At 40.9% G+C, this 26,379-nt stretch overlaps 2 protein-coding genes across 5 annotated transcripts; both read left to right on the top strand.

The window, feature by feature from the left end:
- The first annotated feature begins 175 nt into the window (after window positions 1-175).
- matn3b (matrilin 3b) lies at window positions 176-10,010 on the top strand. Of its 2 annotated transcripts, XM_062523148.1 has the most exons (6): window positions 176-377; window positions 1,055-1,213; window positions 2,120-2,695; window positions 2,923-3,042; window positions 9,208-9,309; window positions 9,506-10,010. In XM_062523148.1, the coding sequence occupies exons 1-6, from the start codon at window positions 194-196 to the stop codon at window positions 9,550-9,552; spliced, it is 1,188 nt and encodes a 395-aa protein (XP_062379132.1). In that variant the 5' UTR covers window positions 176-193; the 3' UTR covers window positions 9,553-10,010. The 2 variants fall into 2 exon arrangements, with proteins under 2 accessions (XP_062379132.1, XP_062379133.1); XM_062523149.1 differs by lacking the exon at window positions 1,055-1,213.
- A 406-nt stretch (window positions 10,011-10,416) lies between these two features.
- wdr35 (WD repeat domain 35) lies at window positions 10,417-25,776 on the top strand. 3 transcript variants are annotated; one of them, XM_062523536.1, is made up of 29 exons: window positions 10,417-10,748; window positions 10,981-11,098; window positions 11,222-11,293; window positions 11,393-11,485; window positions 11,579-11,707; window positions 12,162-12,295; window positions 12,428-12,593; window positions 12,709-12,854; window positions 12,955-13,080; window positions 13,283-13,468; window positions 13,921-14,052; window positions 14,320-14,352; window positions 14,458-14,518; window positions 15,188-15,332; window positions 15,823-15,892; window positions 16,132-16,185; window positions 16,281-16,390; window positions 16,532-16,757; window positions 17,029-17,109; window positions 17,757-17,893; window positions 19,909-20,112; window positions 20,231-20,377; window positions 20,532-20,664; window positions 20,756-20,866; window positions 21,263-21,427; window positions 21,547-21,687; window positions 21,996-22,152; window positions 24,317-24,557; window positions 24,855-25,776. In XM_062523536.1, the coding sequence occupies exons 1-29, from the start codon at window positions 10,725-10,727 to the stop codon at window positions 25,003-25,005; spliced, it is 3,693 nt and encodes a 1,230-aa protein (XP_062379520.1). In that variant the 5' UTR covers window positions 10,417-10,724; the 3' UTR covers window positions 25,006-25,776. The 3 variants fall into 3 exon arrangements, with proteins under 3 accessions (XP_062379520.1, XP_062379519.1, XP_062379521.1); XM_062523535.1 differs by having other exon boundaries at window positions 13,918-14,052; XM_062523537.1 differs by lacking the exon at window positions 13,921-14,052.
- The last annotated feature ends 603 nt before the right edge of the window (window positions 25,777-26,379 follow it).

The following is a 26,379-nucleotide window of genomic DNA, read 5'->3' as shown; positions in this document are numbered from 1 at the left end:
ATTTTAAACAGCTTGCATACAGCTGTCAAATAGTCTTTGCAAAAAAGTTCAAGTCTGTCTCTGGCCCCGCTATTCTCAAACCGGATTGGCTCATCGTTGCACGTGCCCTCGACTAACCGCTTTATATTTGCACCCTCAACCCGTTTCTTTTCATTTAGTTAGGCTACCAGTTGTACCTTCCAGTCTAGACATCATGTTATACTCGCGCGGTTGTTTTATTTATTGCCTGTTAATGTTAGTACTTGGGGTCGAGGGAACATACAGACGCTATGGATACCAACCACAACAGATGTACGCGGACCGACCTGCTGCACGAGCCTTTAAACAGAATTTTTTACACAACGTGCAAGCGCAACAAGGTGCCATCAATGCAGGAGGTATGCACTTAACAATTATCATTATTTTATGATTCTGTCAAGTTCTGTCATCGACACACCAGAATGGCAAATGCAAATTCATAACAGAGTTAGGCTACTAATGGCAATTCATAATTAAGTCAACTGCTAGCCTAAATCTTGAGAAAGATAGCATAGGCTACCAATTTGAATTGCATGTTTTAATTTCTGGAAAAGTTATGTCATTCTACCCTTTTGTTTTGCACAATTGATAGAATACACTGTACATTTAATTAAGTGAATTATGTAAAATTGCTCTCTGCCAAAGGGTTTATTCAAGGATTAGAGGTTAATGAGTTCAAGTTGCTCCTGATGAAAACAAACACACAATTGTTATTTAACAGAAAATCCTTCAAAATAAAATCTTAAACTGTTTGATAGCAAAATAGACCTTCAACATCAGACCCAGCTTGCATATTCAGTCTTGCTTCTTCCAAAGTAAGTAGTAGCCAGACTACTTATTTCAGCAGTGAATAATTATGTAGAGCCCTGGTTAGAGCCAGGTTGTGCATAACCATTCTGCCCCTCATGCTTTTTCTAACTGCTTTAGGCTTACTTTCTTGTGTAACATGATCATCATCTCAGTGTGCTGTCAGCAGACAAAATATCCATTTCTCTACTACCTCCTTTTTATTCTGTGTACCTATGGTGGTCCATAGCACATGGCAATAACTATAGGTTTTATGGCTACCATCATTATCACAAACCTGCGCGGATGTGGCCCCTATTCCCACACCAGCAGCCCACAGCTTCTCTTCCAGCTCCTGCTCAGCCGCTCGGTACCCAGAGCAGCACCTCCCCATGGGCTACCACAACAGGTAGACGACTCCTCAGTCAACCCTGGCTCTCCTATTCCTCTGCCCAGTTGTGTGGGCTGCTGCACGAGAGCCCTTGCAAGCTGTCAGCCTTCCTCTGGTCATACTTTTCCCTTTGCAGATGAGTGTACTAACCCTATCTGGACAACCAATTTGTTATGCAATGGACAATTTTATTATGTGATCCTGCAAGGCAAAACCAGTCGCTTTGCGTTCGATGCTATATTGAGAAAATCCACGATAAACAAACGTTCAGGCTATAAAATGTTGAATTTCACGTTTTCGCTTAATTCGACAGTATACAGTCTACACTTTCATATCGTGAACACATTTCACGGAAAAACATAAGTTTCGACTCTTAAACTCGGTGAAGATTCAACACATTTGCAGTCATTCCCACTGTCCATGTCGCTTAAAAAGGTGATTTTCTCCTCTTCTTGCATGTCGTGAAGGGAGAACCATGCCAACTTTGAATGCGGTTATCTTAGTGATGGTTTGCCCAATACCCTCAATATATCGTTGGAAAGCTTTATGACCGTTCATGTTAGCACAATAACTTAATTTGGTCAATTTTACCAAAGCGACTGGTTTCGCCTTGCAGGGTCACATATGTACAGTATGTGTGTTGTGATAATCTACTCTTTTGTATTCATACTCTAATTTTATTGACAGACACAAAGGCTACCTCAGATTACCAAGGATTCTTTCATTAGTTAGTGTCTTTTAATGGTTTTTAGTTCTTCCACGTTACTTCTGATCATCGTCAATCTTTTCTCTGTCTTTTGCCTTTTTGAGGAGTAGCTAGTTATTTGTTTTTACCATAATAAAGTTTTAAAACTAGAATTCTAGTTATATTTGCATTATTTTTCAGTCATCATCACAGTACTATTTTGACTTTGTGCCCCGTAGCACCAGTGGAGATGTGCAAGAGTCGCCCACTTGACCTGGTCTTCATCATAGACAGCTCGCGCAGTGTGCGTCCTGCTGAGTTTGAGAAGGTAAAGGTCCTTCTGTCAGACGTGGTGGAGACTCTGGACATAGGCCCTGACGCCACACAGGTGGCGGTGGTCAATTATGCAAGCACAGTAAAAATCGAATTCCTGCTGAACGCCTTTGCCAACAAGGCTGACCTGAAACAGGCACTGGCACGGATCGACCCTCTTGCCACAGGCACAATGACTGGCTTGGCCATCAAGACGGCCATGGATGACGCCTTCACCGAAGTGTCCGGGGCCCGGCACTCCTCTAGAAACATCGCCAAGGTGGGCATCATTCTCACCGATGGGAGGCCCCAGGACACAGTGGAAGAGGTGTCTGCTGCAGCCCGTGGCTCTGGGATTGAGATCTATGCTGTGGGCGTGGACAGAGCCGACATGCAGTCTCTACGTCTCATGGCCAGTCAGCCTCTTGATGAGCATGTCTTTTATGTGGAGTCCTTCGGGGTCATCGAGAAACTCACCTCCAAGTTCAGGGAGACTCTATGTGGTAAGACCACTCTGTCAGACCTGCCTGCCCAAGGCCCCTGCATTTTTCCATGGATGTTGGATTATGATCTATCAAATTATTGAAACTGAAATGAATCAATTTCCTAATTTGTGTTAACAAGTACAGTAGTTATATGTCTATTAACCCAATGCTACAGAATAATTCAAAACTCTAGCCCAACAATTATCTCACCTGATCACCAATGCTAGGATAATACTGATTTGCAGGCTTGGACCGCTGTGCCCTTGGACATGACTGCCAACACATATGTATCAGCAGCAATGCTTCATACAACTGCAAGTGTCGGGAGGGATATGTCTTGAATGAAGACAAGAAAACATGTGCACGTAAGGACAATCTATTAGATAGGAGATCCAAAAATCTTCCAAAAATCTTTACTAACTGATAACAGATTGAACAGTTAGGATGGAGATGTTTTGATTACATGATCAGATACAGCACTGTTATTTCAAACCAATATTTTTAATTGTGGCAAAGATATATGGTTGATAAACTACCAAAACATTGTGTGACCTTTTGTTGTATTATGTATAAATAAGCATGATATTTTATCTGGTTCTTCCCTCGATTTCCTTAGATTTAATCTTTCTGGTGGAATGATATATGGAAGGTGACAATTAAGATGTCTGATGCACCAGGCCTGTTGACCTTGTATTGATCTGTTGGGCTCAAAAGCACCAGTTTTTGTGAGTCATAAACATAGGTTGTATGATCCTGCTTGGTTACAGAAATGGACAACAACTGTGTTCCTGGACAGCCATGCCCACCCACATGTGTGTTAGTCGACGGTTCATTAGAGTGCACATGTCCAGAGGGATATGCCTTGAGTGGCGACAACGAAACATGCTTACGTAAGAGCCCTCTATCATGACGGATAGAGAAGGCCTCAGAATGCAACCAGATGTTAAGTTCTAGAAGACTTAACATCAGCATGTTTGCAAAGATTGCAATGAATTGTCTGCTTTGGTAGAAACATTATTATGAATCTTAGTCTTGTTTTACTCATTTGAGACTTATGGGAATGTAAAATAACTAAATATAGAATGTTTTACATTCCATTTTGAATTCCTTTTTGAATTCAAATGAAAATAATGTAACAGGGTGCATAGGTTTGTTTGTTGTGAGGCCTCTTCTAATTCTTTCCTTAAAAAATCATCTTTCAAACTGATGAGATGAATTTTCCTTAAAAACACCAGTTGTGTGATCCTGCTTCTTTGTAGCAATGGAGAGCAACTGTGTTCCTGGACAGCCATGCCCACCTACATGTGTGTTAGTCGACGGTTCACTGAAGTGCACATGTCCAGAGGGATATGTCTTGAGTGACGACAACGAAACATGCTTACGTAAGGGCCCTCTATCGTGACGGATAGAGAAGGCATTGACATTTGCCTTCGATAACTTAACCAGAATCCAAAGAAGCATTTAAGACTTCAGCCCTAAAAGTGGATAGAGCACATATTTAATATGTGTATGTGTAGTATGGTGCAGCATGCATATTGAGAATAATGCTATGTATGATACAATCATTGATATAATCTAATCAGGGTATTGGAACAGTAACTGCATGTTGTATTTATGCTGTGAACATTGTTGGACAATTGGGTAGTTATTGGCCATTATTGGGCAATTTGAAATGGATTTTCACTGCCATCATTGTGATTTGGTAATTTGGGAAGTGTTCCATGAATATCTAAAATATCCAATCATTACTTACATGGTTATGCAAGATATACACTTTTTGCCAAGCCCCCTTATTGACTTACATAAAAAGTTGGAGGCCTGCAATCTTGTTTGTTTGGTGGTTTCTGGCATTTGGATCTTTGTTTGTAATTGGTGATAGCTGTGGTGGTTATTGTCCTTATACAGTAACAGAACATCCATATTATAGATGCTTGTCCATGCCATAGTATGCTCTTGCTTGTTTCCAGCCATGGATGACAACTGCAAGCCTGGACAGCCATGCCTGCCTGCATGTGTGACTGTTGATGGGTCACTGAAGTGCACATGTCCTGAAGGATATGCATTGAGTGACGACAACGAAACATGCTTACGTAAGAGCCCTCTATCATGACGGATAGAGAAAGCATCACAATGCAATTAGATGTTCAGTTTGAAGAAACTCAGCATCTGCAAGTGATGTCTGCAGTAACTAACAGAAATGGGTTACATTACTAATTTACTGAACTTTGAAAGCAACAGCTGTTAAGATATGACATGTTCTTCAAGAACTAGCAGACAGAAAACTGCTATCCCAGTAGGAGACGTAACAATTATGATTTGCACTCAAATTGAACATTTGAGATGTATAGGGATCAGTGGCCTTTGACGTTCATCTTCACTTCTTTGGTATAATCCTGGTAAAGGTATTCACCAAGTTGGCGAAATGCTTTTTCATGCAGTCATTATTTTGTCATCCTGCTTGTTTGCAGCAGCAGAGAACAGCTGTGTTCCTGGACAGCCATGTCTGCCTTTATGTGTGACTGTCAATGGCTCACTAAAGTGCACATGTCCATATGGCTATACCTTGAGTGATGACAACTCATGCTTACGTAAGAGCCATGCGATGATGTTAAGTGAAGGCATTGCAATGTGATGTGTATAGACTTAACATCAGATTGCTGTCTGTTGCATCCACCTAGAAGACTAATTTATTTTTTAAATATCACTGTGCTGCTTAAATTTGGTTCAGTCACTGGTTCAATCAATCATTGCCATAGATTTATTAGTAGAAGCCTAGGGTGAGATGACATTTTTCTTCTTGAAAATACAAGTTGTGTGATGCTTCTCTGCAGCAATGGACAACAACTGTGTTCCTGGAGAGCCATGCCCACCTACGTGTGTGTTAGTCGACGGTTCACTAGAGTGCACATGTCCAGAGGGATATGCCTTGAGTGGCGACAACGAAACATGCTTACGTAAGAGCCCTCTATCATGATGGATAGAGAAGGCATTGACAGACATCTGCCTTTGATAACTTAAATAACCAAAATACTAAGGATGCATTCAAAACTTTGGCCCTGACAGTGCATAACTTTGTATTGGTGTATGCGGTATGGATGGATCCATATCATGTAAATGCTATTAATAATATTTCATTGATGGCATCTGAGATATATAACAGTAGCTGCATCTTTGTAATTACACTAAATGGGGACATTATTTGAGGACAGGGTAAAAGCTTGGGAAATATCTCTATTTTAATGGATAGAGAATAAAAAGCAGAAAAATCCAGATAGATCTGCACACACAGTCTACAAAAACTAATAGAAAAGTTGAACAGGTTATATTACTCGTTTCTGAACAGCAACAGCTGTTAAGATAAAAGACATGTTCTTCAAGGATTAGCTGACGGAAAACTGCTACCATAGGAGATGTAACAATTATGAGCTACTCAGATTGTGATGCATGGGGATCCTTTCTTTCATATAATTTAAAAAAAAGTATTGACCAGGTTGGTGAAATGCTTTCCCATGCAGTCATTATTTTGTCTTCCTGCTTGTTTACAGCAGCAGAGAACAGCTGTGTTCCTGGACAGCCATGTCCGCCTTTATGTGTGACTGTCAATGGCTCACTAAAGTGCACATGTCCAGATGGCTATACCTTGAGTGATGACAACGTATGCTTACGTAAGAGCCCTCTGTCATGGCAGAGTTAGATATGGCATTGCGATGCACATGCAAATTGATGTTAAGTGTGTAAACTTAACATCAGATTGCAGCCTGTTCCTGAAATACTGACCCATTAATATTCTAAGGGCTGCATGTGTGTTAACCTGTAGTTTGCGTGAAACCAAATGCATAATTTTCTTTAAAGATGTACTGCAGAAGTGCAATTCTTTGGTTAATTTGCTAACTGGGATTTCTTCAGGAATGGCTGTATTTGTCTGTGTAGATTCTAGATAGTACAGATAGATACATAATATGTTACTACATCACAAAGCAGTCTAAATTGATAACTTAGTCACTAAATTGACATAGTTAACCACTCTGCATACTGCAATTATGATACGGACAGGTTGTAATTGCGTGTCAGATTTGATTCTGGGAGACGTTTCATGGAAACAATGTGGAGTAGTTTCCTATGTCAGCTTTTCATGTTGTGACTTGACAAACTTGGACAGCAACTTCTACTCAGTACCAATCTTTGTGACCTGTAACTGATAAAAAAAAAAAAGAGGTTTAAATGATGGGCCTAGTTGCAGTGATAGTTATTGTAGGATATGTGTCATTTGAACAAAGCTTTTGTCATGCCAAATATTTAGTTCTATATATGTAATGTCATTGTTTTATGTATAGTTGTATTATTCTATGTGGTTGTTATTATGCCATCTGCGAGATAATGAAGGGTGAAAACAGTACTCTGGCTACCCCACTAATGACTCATAGCTCATTGGTATGGCAGTCAGAGCATAATACTCAGTTGTAGTACTATAAGTCTTTCAGGTTAGTTTCTGGACCAGCTAGAGCACTGTAGAAGCATCCACTGGGTTGGTGAAATGACTTGTCATACAATCCACAGCAATGGAGAACAACTGTGTTCCTGGGGAGCCATGCCCACCTACGTGTGTGTTAGTCGACGGTTCACTAGAGTGCACATGTCCAGAGGGATATGCCTTGAGTGGCGACAACGAAACATGCTTACGTAAGAGCCCTCTATCATGACAGATAGAGAAGGCATCACAATGCAAATAGATGTTCAGAAAAAAACATCTGCATGTGACAGCTTCAGTAACCATTCATTCATTCATTCATTCATTCATTCATTCATTCATTCTCAAGCTACTTAATATCACTACAAAACAATGAATACAGTGCATGAATACACATGCATAGATATCACTTTTTGAGCCTTCTACAGGTCTCACTAATGTAATTTGAATGTCATAAGAAACTATTTTGTAGTTTTCTAATGTTTTTTCAGTTCACTATTATTTATCCCTGTGCTGAGGTAACAAGATTATTATGTTCAGGTGTTGTAATCTGTTGATGACAACACTACTTACTGTACTTAGATAGTTAGTGATTTTTGCATTTCTCTGACTCAATTCTTCTCTGATGGCTCAAAAAGCATCACACACTGGTTGCTTTTGCATGCAATATTTAGTGTTCAAATGTTACTCATTTTCAGCAACATGTAACCCAGGAGAGGAATGCCCACCCTCACATATCATGATCAACGGTTCACTGCAATGCACATGTCCAGAGGGATTTGTCTTGAGTGCTGACCAAAAATCATGCTCACGTAAGAGCCCTCTATCATGGATAGAGAAGCCATCATCATCATCATCACAATGGAGATAGATGCTAAGGACGCTAAACAGATTTTGTATGGAAATAAAACAGCATCTGCATGCAATGATATATAGTGTATTACAAAGAGCAAAGCATTTTTTCTGGCAATCAGCTTTGGCAGAAAACAGAATTGGCTTTGTGAAACATCTTTAAGCATGTCTCAATCCAGTTATAGGCTTTCTATATACCCTATAACTCATTAATCATTTGAGGGAATAATAGACATTTAAGTGCTTAGGAAATATTTTAGTTCAGTACTTAAATGGTTGGTGTTAGGGGTGCTTATGAATCTTGATTTATAAGTGTATGGATGTAACTGGTCTTGTCATTGGTGACTCCAGAGAGGTTTGTGTTGTATTCTCCCCAGTACAGTCACCTTGCCCTGAACTGGTCCTAAAGCTAATCGAGTCTGGCTTCAGTGTCAGCCATACCAGACAAACTACAGTACTGTAGCTCTCGGTATCATATGGACCCATTCTCCATGAGGCTACTGCCTGCAAAACTAATGTACTGTAATAATGTGAAGGCATGTGCATGGAAATTCTGAAAGCAATTACACAACAATGGTAAGCTCATCTTTAAGATTGAACATTAGTATGGGGAGTCTGTGCTTTATTTCTACTGCACAAGAGGCGTGATCAATGGGCATCGTTCAAATGACTGTACGCTTGGATAGTCCTTCAACCAATCAGACCAACGACCCAGTGCGTCTTTTGGATAAGCTAGTTTATGATTGGACCCAAAGGTTGTGGACAGGAAGCAAAGGAGATAGATGTGCAGGTTTCCAGCCTGAGCTGCCTGCGAAATCCAAATTCGCTGTCAGCCAGGTCAGGCAGGGTTCAGCCAGCCTACAACAGTGGACAATATGTATAATTTTTAAATGGTATGAGGTATGTTTCTGTTGCACACAGGACACAAGTATCAGTGCGCAAGTTTTGCTTCTTAACCTTAATTATTTCATTGACTACATCATCTTCATCGATCAAGCAATGAATAACCTTTGCATCATAAAGTGCTTAATGATCTTAGTCTTCCATGAAAAGTATTTGTATGTAATACCAAGGGGATGAGTATCTCCCATTTGCTAAGCTAAATTTGTAACACAGCAAGCTTCTCTGACACACTCAACAAACAAAGCACTAACATCATTGAGGGCCCTTCTGTTGAATTGTTTGTAACAGTGTTCATCTCCGTTTTCAGAGGAAGCACAAGCTACTGTGACTGAGGACCCATGTATGTGTGAGGCTCAGATTGCCTTCCAGAGGAAGGTTCAGGCAACAATTCAAGATCTTACCAGCAAACATATCCTTTAAATTTGATATTTTGCAGCTCAATCAAATTTATGATTGGTAGCTGTTGATTAATTTGTTTACATATTTGTGCACATAGAGTTCAATGGTGTATAAGGCAGTGCACATTACATTGTAAGCAATTATGAGGCCTTAATAACTGATTCATCACACAAAAACATATTTTTCCTTGACTGATTTGGTTTTACTAGCTGAAGTCACCCAGAAAGTTGAAGAATTCCAAGGCTTGCGATGATTCCAAATCATTTTCTGGAAAAATACCATAATTTTACATTTCCTGCAAAGCATCTTCCATATATAACCAGCAGTAGATTGATAATGAAATTGTACATGCCATGCATTATTTCAAGTCTGTATAACAATGTGTTCTGTAAAATATCAGGGGCAAGTTTGTCAATAATGTAAATCTAAAAGACGTGCAATTAGCCCACTGTGTGATCAACATGTTGGAAAAGCCAGTATTTGTTTCCCCATTTGGATATTTTGAATTGCGGCATTATTTTTGTATACATTATGTGTGTGTGTGTTTTTTTTTTATGATTTAAATATTATGTATAACCTTAAAAAGGTTTAAAATGAAGATAATGAAGTTAGGCCTATCTTTGAAATGTCTGTGAAGTTCAAATATATTTTGCTTTTTTTGGGATATTTGTGAAGATGTGAATAAACAATAAAAATGTACTTCCAAAGGTTTATTAGTGTTTCTCCTAATTGTGTTTGTTAACCAGTTGGCAGTAGGCCTATTACACTAGCCTACTAATAATAGGCCTAAAATCTGAAACAGTCCTGTTATGAACAGGCTATATTTGTGATAGCCCGCTAAAGTTAGTTGTCAACTTTTGTTGTTTAGCTGTTTAGTTAAAGGCTACACCACTGACCTATAAGGAAAACCTCACATCTTCTGGCAGTGGCTAATGAATATGAAATCAAAGATCCTAGGCGGCACCTCAGCTTCACTGAAGAAACTACTTCATCAAAGACTACATTTCCCATGTACGCAAGCGGAAGGTTTCAAACGTCATCCGGTTTTTGGTTACCTGGAAACGGAGCTAAACTCTTGAAATGTGCTAACGTTAGCTTAGCCGTGGATGATGCTCTGTCCTCGGCCTTAACGTAAATAAAATGCGTTATCTGTCGCTTTATGCCAGTAAGATTGGATATCTTCCCAGTTTCCTATTGCACAGTGTATTTAGCGGTTATGGCAGACATGAATATTTAGGTTAGCTTAGGCGGCAGCATAGATAGGCAAGTAGCCTGATACTGGCAACTTGTAAGTTAATTTGCCTCTTAAACAACAGATCAATAGGTTGATTTCGTAAACATTAACGTTAGTTATTTGTTCGCCATAGGCTAATGCTTCTTTTTAACATCAACATCAGTTACGTGCCTGGCAGATAATTTGCAAGGATGTTTATTTACCTAAGCAAGAAGGTAAGATGTTTTATCCAAAACTCCTTATTGTTTCTTTAAATATAGCTGCAACGTTAACATCAACTTTATTGTTAGCCAATCCGATAAAAACACATCTATAATTTATCTAAATGTGTTGTTTTTATGCTGTTGTTTATGCATGTAAGTTAACCAAAGTCGTTTTAGATTGATTTACATGTAAGTTAACATGAAACCTGGAACCTAAAGTTGGTCACCCTTTCTCTCCTGTCAGATTGCTATTCCGAACAGCATACGGTTGAAATGTGTCTCCTGGAACAAAGATCAGGGTTTCATTGCATGCGGTGGCGAAGAAGGACTTCTTAAAGTTCTGAAGCTTGAAACTCAAACAGGTATGCTGATCCTTTACCTTCCGTCGGAATTCTCAAATCGGAGCTTTTTGTTTATGGTACAGTACAACGTTCATTGGTAGGCCTATAATACATTTCCCTCCTCCCTTCATCTGTTGTCTGTAGATGATGCCAAATTAAAAGGACTTGCTGCACCCAGTAACCTCTCAATGAATCAGACTCTTGAAGGACATAGTGGTAAGAACTTTATGGAAAAAAGTGATGCTGCTGTTCATCAGGCCCATTCATTTCTGTGCTCATCAGGTTCATTTCTGTCTAAATACACTTTTCTGACAGGTGCTGTGCAAGTTGTGACATGGAACGAACAGTACCAGAAACTAACCACCAGTGACCAGAATGGCCTTATAATTGTTTGGATGCTGTACAAAGGTTTCACATTTTTATCAACCAAAATAGTTAACAGCATTTGAGTACCTCTACCACTGGGACTTGATTTGGTTATGTACTTTTTTACACAATCAGGCTCTTGGTATGAGGAGATGATAAACAACAGGAACAAATCTGTAGTACGGAGTATGAGCTGGAATGCCGATGGTCAGAAGATCTGCATTGTGTACGAGGATGGGGCAGTCATTGTGGGGTCAGTGGATGGTGAGTTAGCCCTATTTTGTTTTTAATTGATCAGTCCAGCTATATCATGCTAGGATTGTCAGCTCTTCTGGAAAACTATTGCCCAGCATCCTTCCCAACTTCAAATCTGATCAGAATCGTCTTGTACAATTTTGATAATCTTGAATAACTAGATTGATGGTTGCGTAGGAGGTGGAGGTAGGAGCTGGGCTAGCATGCAGTAGCCTGAAAGTTGTGGGTTCTATTCCTGGCTTCCACCATTGTGCCCTTGAACAAGGCACTTAACCCCAATTTGCTCCAGGGACAATGTAATCCCTATGTAATATATAGTTGGCATGTAATTCACTTTGGACAACAGTATCTGCTAACAGTTTGTCTACCCCAGGCAGAGTACTGAGATCTTATAATAATACATAATGAATGTCAACATCATTGCTAGGCAACCTGCTGATGATAGGTTATTGTTTTTCAACAGGTAACAGAATATGGGGAAAGGAGCTAAAGGGAATCCAGCTGGCTCATGTGGCCTGGTCTCCCGACAGTAAGATTCTCCTGTTTGGGATGGCCAATGGAGAAATACACATATACGATAACCAGGGGAACTTCATTGTGAGTACAAAGTAAAATGTGCTTTGTCACATTGTCACATTGTCATGTATAGACAGTTCAAAATTAAATGTAAAAATACACTTTTGTTAAGGTGACATTTTCTGTAGTTTACCATCACTTTCTGTGGTTTAGGTAAAAATGACTATCGGCTGTTTAATAAATGTCACTGGAGCCATCAGCATAGCAGGCATTCACTGGTATCCTGGAACAGAGGGTTACATTGAGCCAGATTGCCCATGTCTTGCTGTCATCTTCGACAATGGAAGAGGACAGATAATGCGCTATGAGAACGATGAAAGTAAGCAAATTTGGGACTGCTGTTAAGTATACGTAATATACTCTGTAGGGAATTACCAGCAGCTACCAGATTTTATGTGGAAATAATGTTACTTACCCTCGACCTTTGGGTTCAGATCCAGTCCTGCTTGATACTCAAATGAATGTGGCCAGTATCCAGTGGAACCACTATGGCAGCGTACTTGCTGTGGCTGGATGTCAGAAGAACATCTCCATGGATAAAGAAGTAAACACAGTCCAGTTCTACACTCCCTTTGGAGAGGTTAGAGCATGCAAGTCTCACCTCAAAACATATCTAAATACTTAGGCTACATTTTGAAAAGTCATCTGCATTGACTATATATTTATTGTGCCATTTGAAGCATTTGCGTACACTGAAGGTGCCAGGGAAACAGATGACGGCAGTATCCTGGGAAGGTGGAGGATTGCGTATTGGATTGGCTGTGGACTCCTTTATTTACTTTGCAAACATCAGACCTGATTACAAGGTCAGCAATAAGTATAATACCCGCAGAGAGCCCTCCATCCCCAGATCAATAATAATCTGAATATGAATAGACCTAATTTGCTGATACTTAAATTATAAGTATAAATATTATAAATATTCACCATGTTGGGAGTGTTTCTAGTTGTAAATACTTAACTATAACCTGTTGTTGTATCCCCCCCCCCCCCATATTTTGTTTGTAGTGGGGTTACTGTTCCAACACAGTTGTGTATGCCTACACAAGGCCAGATCGTTTAGAATATAGCGTGGTTTTCTGGGACACCAAGAACAATGAAAAGTTTGTGAAGTATGTGAAGAGTCTCATGTCCATCACCACCTCTGGGGACTTCTGTATCCTTGCCACCAAGGCAGATGACAACCAGCCACAGGTAAGCCATGCAAATCAATAGCCCAGTAGAATGCTTTGGAGCACTGGTTCATAAACTTTTCACAATGAGTACCACCTCAGAGAACAATTGTCTCTCCAAGTACCACCATTACGACCAGCATGAAAACACAGTAGCGTAGACCAATTTAAATATATTTTACATTGTACGTACTGTTTTGCATTGTTGTTGTTTTTCAAGAAAGATAAACTAGTATACATTTAAAAAATCATGATATACAGTAAATGCAATGATGTAAATACAATTTTCATTTTATCTTCATGAAAAAAACATCTGGGAGACTCCTGGAGTACCACAGCAGAGAGTCCGCGTACCACCAGTGGTACCCATACCGCAGTTTGAGAACCACTGCTTTAGAGTTTTGCTGGTGTTAATTATTGAGGTGTGAAGTTGTAAGAGAGATGCATGCTTTGAAGTGTGTGGTTATGTAGCAGGCTCGTTTAGTTTCTGCACCTGGAATCCTGCCAGACTCTGAGTGGGAAAGAGAAAAATTGAAAGGTTATCAGAATGCAATGAAGAAAGGTCCAGTTTCTTCTTCAATAGGGCAAGGAACTAGCAAAGGCCAGGTTAGTAGTTGTACTCCTGCAGGGGAGAATAAGAATATGCTGTGTGTTAAACACTGACACCCTCAAAGACGTTTAGAAAGCACCATTTTGGTGTAATTATGAGGCTTGTGCGGCACTTGTACTTGAAAAGTACTGGTTCCAGTATCCAAAAGCAGCTATATGGCACCAAAAGCCTGTAGTGAAATATGTTTCACAGAACAGTCTATTAGTGAAATGCATCTTGTGTGTATTCAACATTTGTTTCCCCCCCCTCAAATCCACCTTTAGGAGGATGCAGAGCCAGAATCAGGCAATGCAACGGTAAATAATATCATTCAGTCATTTTGTGATTTCATGATTGTTTGAGCTATGTAATGACTAAAGAATGAGTTGGTTGAAATGCCCAATTTCTTGTTTGTATTTCAGTATGTGTTGGTTCTTTGTAATTCCATCGGGACCCCTTTGGACTCCAAGTACATAGATATTGGTGAGTAGCTCCAAAATTCAATCCTTAAAGTTGAATGCAACAAACAAACTTGACCTCTTGTGTCTAAAACCCAATCCTTATTTGTTAGTTTTCTATCCAGCAGTGTGAGATTCTTAACTGTAGAAGTTAAGCTGGTAGGGCTTGTAGATGGGCTGGTAGCAGAGGCTTCTCTCTGGCTAGTCTGTTTGAGTGGGTTTTCAAAGGTTGGCTATGGCCACAAAAGTGCAACTCAGCAACAAAAAGGCCTTTCACTGACCTATAGCAAACAGCCACTGACCATCTCCCTGGTTCATAGGCATTCCGCAAAATTCCTTCCCTGCGTGGTATTGCAGATTTGTGCTGCCACTGACACGTCTGCCAAAGGAGGCAGTTGATACATGACAGTGCACCTTTCATCCTCTGGTGGATGTACATTTCTCTGAGATTCACCACGTTTCTGCAGAGCTCGAAGTGCACAATTGTATTGTTCAATATCTGAATTATGCTTCTATGTTGGAAAACCTGATATTCCACCGCAGACTGCCATTGGGATGGTAGGTTTGGCTAGATGTTTAGTGCATCTAGTGTAATTAACTCTCTGTTTAGTAAGTTCTACTTTTCTTGCATGTCTTGTAGACATTACATGTCAAGTTGTCGATTCCTGAATTCTGTGAAATATTTCATTCACAGATCCACTGTTTGTCACCATGACGAAAACGCATGTGATCGCTGCGTCTAAGGAAGCCTTCTACACTTGGCAGTATCGTGTTGCTAAGAAACTGACAGCCTTAGAGATCAATCAAGTTGCGAAGACCAGGAAAGAGGGAAGGGAGAGGTAAGTAGTGAACGCTGCTAAATGACACGGCCAGTGCATTTAGATATTAAAAGTCTGTAGAGGAGCATTCTGACTTAACATACCCCTGCCATGTGTAGATGCAGGCACATTTTAGTTTTATGGTGTTTAGAAGAGGGGAAGATGCTTCATCTGAAACTCATAAATGCTCTCTATACAAACCCATGTTAGTCTGTCAAGCCGGTGTGAGAGCGTGTTTGTTGACTCTGTCTATCTGGGGGGAAAAAAGGTCCATTCATGGGTGTGTACAAACACAGGACAAGCGATAGAAACCCAGACGGTCAGCTCTGGTTTGGGACCAGGTGTCCCGCCAGGTCTCCCCTTGTACATAAACCCAAAGGGGAAAGTACAAATTGTACCAGTCTGCCTTCCTCCCCCGTTTGATCTGCCTCCTTCTTTCCTCTCTTCTTTCCTCCTCCCTGTCTTGCTGTCTCCATCCCTTCCTCTTGTCCAACCCACCCACTCTTACAAGGGTGTATCATATTGATGACACGCCAACAGGGACTACAGATGGCACCTTTGACTTTGCCAAAGCCTTTGCTGTGAGTACAGCTTGTTTGTTTCATATACTGTACAGTCAATTTGTAATGGGGAGTGGGTTCCTCCCAGGTTGTAAGGTTATCAGTGTCTTCCCTGTGTGAATTAGTCTCCAAAAGTTCACACTTATCATAAAAGATCACTTAATTACTGATTTTATCTTTTACTATAGCTGAAGCCATAAATGAGCTATACTTGTATTGTGTAAATGCAGCTTACTGACTTTCAGCCTTTCATTTATAAGGCAACAAGAGACCCCATCTGCTGCATCACAGCAACAGACAAAACACTGATTGTGGTACGTAAACGTTGGTCATACTCTTTGTAATGAGCACATTTATTACTGCAAGTTGCATAGATTGAAACTGTCTATTGTGACTATTATCATGCCAGGGTCGGGAATCTGGCCTTATTCAGAGATATTCCCTTCCCAATGTCGGACTTCTGCAAAAATACACCTTGAACTACAGGGCATATCAGCTCTCCCTCAACTGTAATTCCAGGTCAGATACCTCACAATATTATGCCTACAAAACATGCCACAATTATGTAAAGGAGTGTGCCATATTCTGTTATGCAAGTAGTGCAGTGATTAATAGTGAGAAGTTTGTATTTACAGTAGTCTTCCCCATCCTTGTCCCTAGCCGTCTGGCCATTATCGACATCGCGGGAGTGTTGACATTCCTTGACCTGGAGTCACGGTCATCTTCGGGGGATGGCTTAGCGGGCGAGCAAGCGGCAGCAGCAGGAGACCCATCCAAGTTTGAGCGCAAGGACGTTTGGGACATGAAGTGGGCCAACGATAACCCAGACCTTTTTGCCATGATGGAGAAGACTAGGATGTATGTGTTTAGGAACCTGGACCCTGAGGTGAATGCTCCTTGTATGTTCTTGATGAAGACATAAGTCAGTTTAAGACTTTGCTATCTTATCAGAATAATTTCCGTTTATTGCCAAGTGCTGTTGTTTATGTGCAGCAGTGAACTAATGAATACTGTCCAGATGGACAGCACACTACTGAATGGCTGTATTCATCTGTAAAATCTGTACATGTTCACTTTGCATTACCAAAATCCCTTCATATCTGCCCTCCCCCCCCCCCCACACACACACACACAATCTTTATCTATGTCATTTAAAGGAGCCAATTCAAACATCTGGATACATATGCAACTTTGAAGACCTGGAAATCAAGTCTGTTCTTCTAGATGAAATTATGAAGGTAGAATTATCTCCACATTCAAAGTTTTATTAGAATTTTCTGTAAGGGATAATGTATAGAATGCTGATCGTTATCGGGAAAATAAGTTCCGACAGGGGCGAACAGGAACATCACGTGCCAGTGGAACCTTTTCAGTCAACAAAGCAGTTATTTCAGCTTATTACATGGCCGTTCATAATGCTGCAGAATGCTCTATTCACTTGAATGGGCCTTCCCAACGTTCAGAGGTCTGATATTTCTCGATAACAGACCGTTATAACAGACCGATGTCAAGGACAATTCGTTTTGTGCTTCTTATTTACGTCTTTCATATCACTCCGCAAGTAGTCCAGTCACTTCTTGCAATGGAACTTCATTCAAAAGTGAAGGCAGATGGTTGATCAGCTGTGTTCTAAAGAATTTTAGTTTCAAGTTCATTTGTTTCTCAGCAAAAGCCATGATGAAAGGGTAACAAATACTGTAAATGTTAAGAGCCAAGTAGCCGTGTAATAAACTGAAATAACGGCCTTGTTGACTGTTAATTGGCTTATTAGTTCATCAGAACATAGCCAAAATAAAATTACAATGAGTAAAATAAAGTTTTGTAGAATTTGCTCTAAATTTGAATTAATTAATTTATCACTGCTGTCTCCTGCTCACCCTTTCAGGATCCTGAGCGACCAAACAAAGACTATCTAATAAATTTTGAGATCCGCTCACTGAGAGACAGCCGAGCACTGATAGAAAAAGTGGGAATTGAAGATGCCTCCCAGTTCATTGAGGACAACCCACATCCCAGACTTTGGTATGTCTTACAGTAAAGCCATTCACTTTTTTCTCCTCTGGTTCCTATGACTCGTCTACTATGCGGTATCTGTCGACAAATTGTTATATCCCCCTACACTCTGAAATATTCTGTCAGTAGACTTAGGTGCATATCATGAATAACAAGCTGTCCTTCAACCTATGTGCTATACAATGAGACACACTCTCAGCTGAAATCGAAATGCAGGCTATGGTTAGGAAGGCTCAATACTATGCCTCTGTCTCTCCTGGTGTGCATACCCTGACCTCTTTGGAAATAGTCTGTCTACGTATGGGGTGGGCGGAGAAGGGAAGGCAATGATGCATTCACGGCAAGCACCTCAGACTGACGTAGCAGTTGCAGGGTTTTTTTGCATGCTTTTTTATGGTCTGTGCAGTAAGGTCTGGGTCTCTACGTAGGAGAGACCCTCTGGTGCGACATCATGGGAGATGTAGCATAAACCAATGCGAAAGTACTTTTTGATGTGACCGTGGGTTCAAGATGTGTCTGAAGTTGGGAAGATCTTTTGAAAGTCATTGCTTCATAAGTAATGCCATTCAAATACCTTCCTTCCATCATAGTTGGAAAGGCAAGGCAACATTTATCTTTATGCCACATTTCATACCAGGGCAGTTCCTCCCATCATATTTGGTTGCTGGGAGATGTTTTTTTGTTAAACTGTGAAAGAAATGGTCTTTTCCATAAAAGTCATTCAATCATCTCCAAGGCCAGGGGCAGGAAAGATGTGCATTAGGTTGACAGGACCTTGGAGATTTACAATGGTGTTTTGGTGGCGTCGGGCTGATTGATATTGGCTTAAAGAGGACTTGGGCTACCCATGTCAGTTTTCACAGTACATCAAGGAATTTGGGAGTCTCTGAAAAATACTCAAGGTCTTTCTCTGAGTCTATTGGAACTGAAGCCAAACTGAGCAAAGTTGGGGGGAATCACGGTTGTGTGGCTGAGAAAAAAGAACGTTGAGAACATTTTAGGGTTTAATCAACTTGTCATGGGTTAGAGAACATTTTTGCATTTTATTTTGGAAGACACTGCCAACTTATAATACAACAATATTTATATTATCCACATCAAAGTAGAATTATGTTTGTAAGATAGCTGACTATTGGAATGCTAGTTTTTAAATGTCGTACATATCTCAATATCTATTGTTGTATTTCTAACTGTCCAGCTCATCACTAGAATCTTGTGATGTCTGTCTAGTGTGTATTTGCGCAAATGCAGAAGTTCTTTTTTTCTTCTTTTTTTTAACTGAGCTGCTTTGTGTGATGGAGAGGTAGGAATTTGGATTGTTAAGGGAGAACTCGAGGAATGCGAGTGGCAGTCACGCATTGAAAGTGCAAATGTCAAGAAGCCAAAGTGGGACCCAGATGCTTCTCTCATTTCTGTGATTTCAGAGTTTGCTTCGAGCACTCAGTGAGAGAGAAATCTTTTATGACTCAGACCAAGGTTCTGGGGCAACCCGAGGATCCCAACATGAGGAGTGGAGATAGTTTGAAGATCAGAAGGTCATTCTCAGTCAGCTGTGAAAACATGAAATAGCCTTAGTCTGCCTTGGAAAGGCTAAGTAAAACAAATTTGATTTGTGGCGCACTCTTGCATGTTTCGTGAGTTCTTCAGGAGATGGCGAGGCCTAGTTTCCCAAGCGAAGGTCATACGAAAACCACCATCCCTTCACATCAAATATTCTGATGGTGTAGACAGGACGTGGTCACAGCATGGTCATGTCCACCTGAGATTTACATGAGTGAAGATGTACAGCTCCATAGCATTCCGTTTAGGCCACATACTGATTGTACTTTGTACATCCATTATTGTTAAGCAAATTCAATTATTTTGAGGCAGAATTTAAACCTTTTTACCTTTGACTGGCTCTAATACTGTATGTTTCGCAGTGGTATAAAAAATGCTGAATGTGCCTCATGCTCATGCCTTGACAATGTTTTAGCGCTAACAACGCAGGGCTATTCAAGTCTTTCATTGAATTCTGTCCATAGGCGTCTGCTTGCTGAGGCTGCCCTTCAGAAGCTGGATCTAAAGACTGCCGAGCAGGCATTCGTCCGCTGCAAAGACTATCAGGGCATTGAGTTTGTGAAACGCCTCGGCAACTTGCAGAGTGAATCAATGAAGCAGGCTGAGGTGGTGGCCTACTTTGGCCGGTTTGAAGAGGCCGAGAGGATGTACCTGGATATGGACCGCAGGTGACAGCTGTTCTGTTGAACGGATGAACTGAGACTGTGTATTCTCAGTGGGTCGTCATGGTATTACATGTGTCATTTGGGTAATATCTGCTGAAACTGTATGTGTGTGTTCCTAAAGGGACTTGGCTATCAGCCTGAGGATGAAGCTGGGAGACTGGTTCAGGGTTCTACAGCTTCTAAAGACCGGTTCTGGTGATGCTGATGATGCTTTGCTGGAGCAGGCCTACAATGCTATTGGGGACTACTTTGCAGACAGACAAAAGTGGTAACTACATCTTTAATTTAATTTAAGTACTGTTACTGTTCCAGCGTGCTGTATACAGCTTGAATGTTAATGCCTCATGTATGGTTTTCCAACATCATGAATGTATGTGTTCAGATGAGCATCACACCACCTATTTATTTTTGTTTGCCCGCAGGGTGAATGCTGTGCAGTACTATCTGCAGGGCCGAAATCAGGAGAGATTGGCAGAGTGCTACTACATGTTAGAAGATTACGACGGGCTGGAGAGATTAGCCAACTCTCTCCCTGAGAACCACAAACTGCTTCCAGTAAGGCCCATTTCTCATTACTGTAATGTACTGTATGTTGTGGTCTTCTACGTGAAATGATGGATTGTTTGTTGATTGTGTCATGTTGTAGGATATAGGTCAGATGTTTGTCACAGTCGGTATGTGCGAGCAAGCTGTGAATGCCTACCTGAAATGCAGCCAGCCCAAGGCTGCAGTGGAAGCCTGTGTACACCTGAACCAGGTGAGATTATTCTTCAGTTTTACAGATATCATGTAGCTGGCATGATTGCACATACAGAATGCATGATGAAAGTTGTGTGCCTGCTGTGGCAGTGATATAGATGTTATTTATTCAGTAGTTAGTCTCCAGCTGGTGTTCAGTATTCTCTGTACTGCCAGTATCAGTCCCCAGTGTCTCCCAGTATAATACCACTTTAACTAGATTTAAGTGGAATGCTTTATGAGTTATGTTTTGCTATCCTGGGCGGTATTTTAAAAAAGAAGAGTAAAATAGCATCAGAGGCCTTAAGAAATAACTTGGCATACCATGTTTGGGATTTTTAGTATTTGGACTATTTATAGACTAAGCTACATAGTGTCCGTGCCATAGATCTGATGCAATGTAACTGGTTTTCAGTGGAACAAAGCAGTTGAGCTGGCCAAGGATCATAACATGAAGGAGATTGGACCTCTCTTGGCCAAGTATGCCTCTCACCTCTTGGAGAAAAATAAGAGGCTGGAAGCAGTGGAGCTATACCGGAAGGCTCACCATTTTCTGGATGCTGCTAGGCTCATGTTTAAGGTACAGTAGTCCTCCTTCCATCGCTGTGTAGATATGGGAGAAGGCCTATGGTGTGCAAAATAACAACATGCCTTAGTCACCATATTGAAATAGAAGTTACCACTATTTGCTACCCACAGATAGCTGATGAAGAGGCCAAGAAAAGGACCAGGCCCCTGAGGGTGAAGAAGCTGTATGTACTAGCAGCGTTGTTGGTGGAAAATTACCACGAGCAGTTGAAGACCTCACAGCAAAGCAAGGCCAAAGGAAAGAAGTCGGAGGTGATTTCCCCCTGTGTCTGTCAGCTTTAGAGAGCTTTCCCTCTGTCACCAACGGCATTGGGCTTTGTTCAGCAGGAAAGATTTTTCACTAGGGGCATCGTCTTATTAGCCACACTAATGAGTGTAATTTTGGAGACAGAAGCCCAGCTGGTGTTTGAAATAACTGCCTCAAATATCCAATTCTTGAGCACAGTCTGGCCGCCCATGTCCTTATTTTATCCCGCAAAACCATGTGCTGTCAGTTTTAGCTGAAGCCTGCATGTAATTTCGCCAGTGTTAATTCACATGTGGTGTAACATCCTGACCAGGCGACATCAGCGTTGGCTGGACTTCTGGAGGAGGACGCGACCTCGACAGAAAACCGCATTGTGGACAATGCCTGGCGAGGAGCAGAAGCATATCACTTCTTTCTGCTGGCACAGAGGCAGCTCTATGACGGAAATTTAGACTCTGCCATGAAGACAGGTAAGAGCACAGCATGTTAGCGTACTGTAATTTCCCACATATTAACCAAGGTTTACATTGATTTTGCAAAATTTCTTCACCTATGAAGTTAATACACAGAGGAGCACATGAAGAAGGGTCACACATGAAGAAAATAAATATTTTTGCCATGACGAGATTAAACTGGATATGTTGATTTTAAACTCGAGAACGAGGTTTTAAACTTGGAGAATAAAGTTGAAATATAATGTCGACTTAAATATCGACATGTTGACTTTGAAGTCGACATGTCCACATTTACCTCGAAATTTCGAGAATAAAGCTCAAATATCATGTCGACAATCTTGACAGTTTGTCGTTAGTATAGTTGTTGCTAAACCCGTTTCTGAAGTAGGCCTATTTCACCAAATCACTTAGGCTACACAAGGCATTTTGCTCAGTTGTTAGCCAACTGATTGTGTCTGACTGTCCAGATTCAGTCCTTTGGAGCAGGCCCAATCCAATTTTTCTGTCTTACATTTTCCCCCTTCCCCTTCCCCTACTCCTTCGTCTTACCCCAAGCCCTTGTCCCTCGAAACCGAGTGGCGGGACTAGTATAATTGTATTGTAGTGTGCAAGTAGAAGAAAATATCGTTTAAATGGGCACTTTGTAAATCATTGGAGCTGCTGTAAGGGATAGGTTCAAATGACCGTGAACATTTCTTCACTTACAGTATATGATACATGACTCTCTGAAGCAGTTGAGTAGATAGAGGACAGTGCGCCAGTCTTCCATGAAATACTCTACACATAGTTGCCGCCTGTTTTAAGGTCAGAGTGCATGGAGTGTAGGCACACAGTCCTGTGTTAATGTAGTGGTGCTGCGGTGTTCTGACCAAATACTGCTCCCTGAGTTTGAACAGCATTCAAGTGTCAACCACCATGGTTACTTTGGATGTCATGTTGACCTTTTGAGATTAATTTCAATGCTCCATCATCACTGTGAATGTGCTTGCTGTCTGGTCTGTGCCCATGATCTGCCAAAGTCAGTATAAAGCAGGCTCAATGTCGGTTTGCCATGTTTCTGTTTTGTATGTTTGGTCGCTCCATTTGCAATCACAGAATTGGACAGTTTGGTTGACCACAGTAAGCTGGTGGTATGACACCTTGTTGACGTCAAATGTGTCAAAACAGACAAGCTCTACCTTAACCAAGTTGTGAAATAGTATACTGTAGAGGCAGGGCTATGTTGCACAGAAGAATGTCTGAAACAACAAATAGCCCAACTGGTCATAAACATTTGTGTTGGTACGTCAAGTATAGCCAAGCCACAGTTTGTTGACCTCTTGAACGCCCCTCTAGTCAGTTTGGTTCATGCACTACTGAATCTCACACTCTCCGTTCTGGTCAGAGTCACACGGGTTATTCACTCGTTGCCAGGTGTCTAGAGAGCCAGTGAAATAAGATGACAGTAGGAATTTAAAGTAGCGTGCTCAGAGGGCTCTGCCCCAGACCGGGGTCAGAAAAAGCAACGGTATATCACCACGCCAGACGTCATGCTATTGCAGGCTCGCCAATGTGTGCGAGTATGTTAGTGTGTGCTGTGTCTGACCTCCATGACATTGGCTAGCAGAAAAAATAAACCAGAGATGAGTTTTGTTTCCTTTTCTTGCGTTAGTTTCTTTCTCAGGAGAAGGTGTACAGTCTAAAGCCCTGGGCTATGTGTGTCAGACAGCCACGGCATGACGCATAAATGTAAATGCTGGTTCAGACAGACCACCTGTGTGAAGGCTACTATAAAGTTTTTTTGACACAACACCTGCGTTACTGTCTGCGCATGTGTGTATACCAATGGAAAATGTTCCTTACTGTTGCTGGCCTTTAGGAGCCGTGCCTGTTACTGTAGGGAGATTGAGATTGAAAAATGAGTTGAGCCTATGCAGATGCTGTTAGTAGATTGTACAGTACAGTTCAGTTTTGTCATCATACAACATTTGTCAGACAAGAGTGATTGGAAAAAACTCTTGCACACACTGACTGTAAGTTCAAACATAAAAAAAGATGCATGATACACAGGAGAGATTTCCTTTGTGGGCAAAACAACATCACCAACAGAACAGCCTTCGAGAGTATTTCACTTGGGCTGTCACGCAGGACGACTATAGTGACACATTTTAAGTCACAGTTTCATCACTATTTCCATTAGCCCTGCACCTGCGTGACTACGAGGACATCATCCCAGCTGTGGAGATCTACTCGCTGCTGGCCATTTGCTCGTCGGCCAACCGGGCTTTTGGCACCTGCTCTCGGGCCTTCATCAAGCTGGAGTCCCTGGAGAGCTTGAGCCCTGACCAGCGGCAGAGCTACGAGGATCTGGCCCTGGAGATCTTCACCAAGTACCCGCCCAAGGACAACCGCAAGTCGGAGCTGGACAGCATCTCTGAAGGGTATAAGACCTCTCTCAGATGTAATGAAAAGTTTAGCATGGCCAGATATATGACTGTCCATGAGATCTCTTTTATTATAAACATTACATTTAATCTTATATTTTGTGCTTACCTCATACAATTGCAAATTGGGGCATCATGTGGACTGTGGAGCTTGAGCATATTTAAAGTAGTGTGCAATCCTATTATCCTACTCAGTGCCTTTCCAACAGGTTTAATTACATAAAAAGATTTTTCTCTATTCTTAGAATACAAATTGGACTTGAACATTTAATGATGTGCGCTCTTCTCTGTCAGGGTGGATGGAAAGCTCCCTACTTGCATTGTGACGGGGCACATTATCTCCGAGTACCAGTTCTGGATGTGCAGTACTTGCAAGCACTGTGCCATGGAGCAGGAGATTAGCAGACACAACTTCTGCCCCCTGTGTCACAGCACCCTCACATGAAGGGCAAGAGAGAAAGACTAACTTGCCCCAAGTTTGTCCTCCCTCTCGATACATCTTGGGTTTCGGGTTGTCTTTTTTTTTTTTTTTTAACTCCAAGGCAAGGGGCTGCTCTAAGACACTTGTAGAGGGTTATGAATCATAATGGTTTGTTAGTTTTGCCGATGTATTATGTATCAAACAGTTACAATGGTCCAGACCTACAAAGGAATAGAAAAGTGCTTCAAAATTCCAGGTCTGTAACACTGAAGTTAGATATTTCTGACATGGACTGTTGAAAATATAGTTGTTCAATTTGTGCATTTTTAAATGCACGATGGAAAGGGATTTTTTGACTCCATATGTCTCATTCATTACATGCATTAATGGCTTTATACATTTAATGAGCAACAGAACACAGGCCTTTTGGGGGATCAAAATGATAAACATTTCCTTCGTTCATGAGTCAGCTTTATTAACTTTTCATTAGAATACAACCGTGTGAGATTACTGAGTTACATTTTCAGGAAAGCATTTAGTACTTTCTATCTTGGTAAAGTGTATTGTGGGTTTAGGTGAAAACAGGATAACATTATTTTCATGCTTTTCATCTATTTTTGTACTGTTTCTTATTTGTATGTTTTGCATTTTATAAATCCATACTTATATAACAAACACTATACCCATACGTGTGATAACATTGTGGTACCCATGATTAATTATTAGATTTGCTATATCTGTGGTGAAATGAAATATATTTGTAGTAAAAAATAAATAAAAAGTTAATTACTCTGCTGTAGTGTCTTGGAGAATACTTTGTTCATAATTGACTGAGGAATTCTGAAAAATGACCGAGGAAGAGGTGAGTTGAACATCTTCAATCTGTAGTAAAATTGTGACTCCCAGTGACGGTAAAGTGGTACTACACATTAAACCAGACTGTAACACAACTACACAGACCCACTTCTCTGGGCGCGAGTCTCCATTGCCGACGTTTCTTATTTTATGAAAAGAATATAGGTATACATTTAGTGAAATATGAATTATATTGAATTAACCAACAATTATAGCGCTACTGTGCGTTCGTGTAATCCGATTCATTCTGTTGAGTGTTGACTCAGCCTGCAGAACCAAAGCTTTGAAGTGACTTCTGTGAGCTCTGCATGTTTATCATCAACAGTTTAAATGTTGTGTCTGATGACTTTGATGTGGACTAAAGTTGTTTACCCAACTCTTTGTTCCACGCCGCAAGTTTTGACTACCAGCAAACCTTTGGGTCTTCTATTACAAATTCCATCAAAAGGTAACGTTAACCAGACGCATTCTCCTCCTGTTATGTGAACTAAACATGGCAGTGAACTGTATAGGCCTATACACAATTCAGTTATTTGATTGCAC

Source organism: Sardina pilchardus, chromosome 20, assembly GCF_963854185.1.
Source record: "Sardina pilchardus chromosome 20, fSarPil1.1, whole genome shotgun sequence".
Lineage (NCBI taxonomy): Eukaryota > Metazoa > Chordata > Actinopteri > Clupeiformes > Clupeidae > Sardina > Sardina pilchardus.
This window is presented reverse-complemented; position numbering and strand designations above follow the sequence as displayed.

What these genes read in the sequence shown, in the direction of transcription:
- matn3b (XM_062523148.1), top strand. Translation starts at nt 194, where the DNA reads ATGTTATACTCGCGCGGTTGTTTTATTTATTGCCTGTTAATGTTAGTA. An exon ending in GTTCAGGGAGACTCTATGTG is followed by an intron (nt 2,696 to 2,922) that starts GTAAGACCACTC and finishes ACTGATTTGCAG; the next exon opens with GCTTGGACCGCTGTGCCCTT. An exon ending in TCAAGATCTTACCAGCAAAC is followed by an intron (nt 9,310 to 9,505) that starts ATATCCTTTAAA and finishes ATTTGGTTTTAC; the next exon opens with TAGCTGAAGTCACCCAGAAA.
- wdr35 (XM_062523535.1), top strand. Translation starts at nt 10,725, where the DNA reads ATGTTTATTTACCTAAGCAAGAAG. An exon ending in AAGGAACTAGCAAAGGCCAG is followed by an intron (nt 14,053 to 14,319) that starts GTTAGTAGTTGT and finishes ATCCACCTTTAG; the next exon opens with GAGGATGCAGAGCCAGAATC. An exon ending in TACCTGGATATGGACCGCAG is followed by an intron (nt 20,113 to 20,230) that starts GTGACAGCTGTT and finishes GTGTTCCTAAAG; the next exon opens with GGACTTGGCTATCAGCCTGA.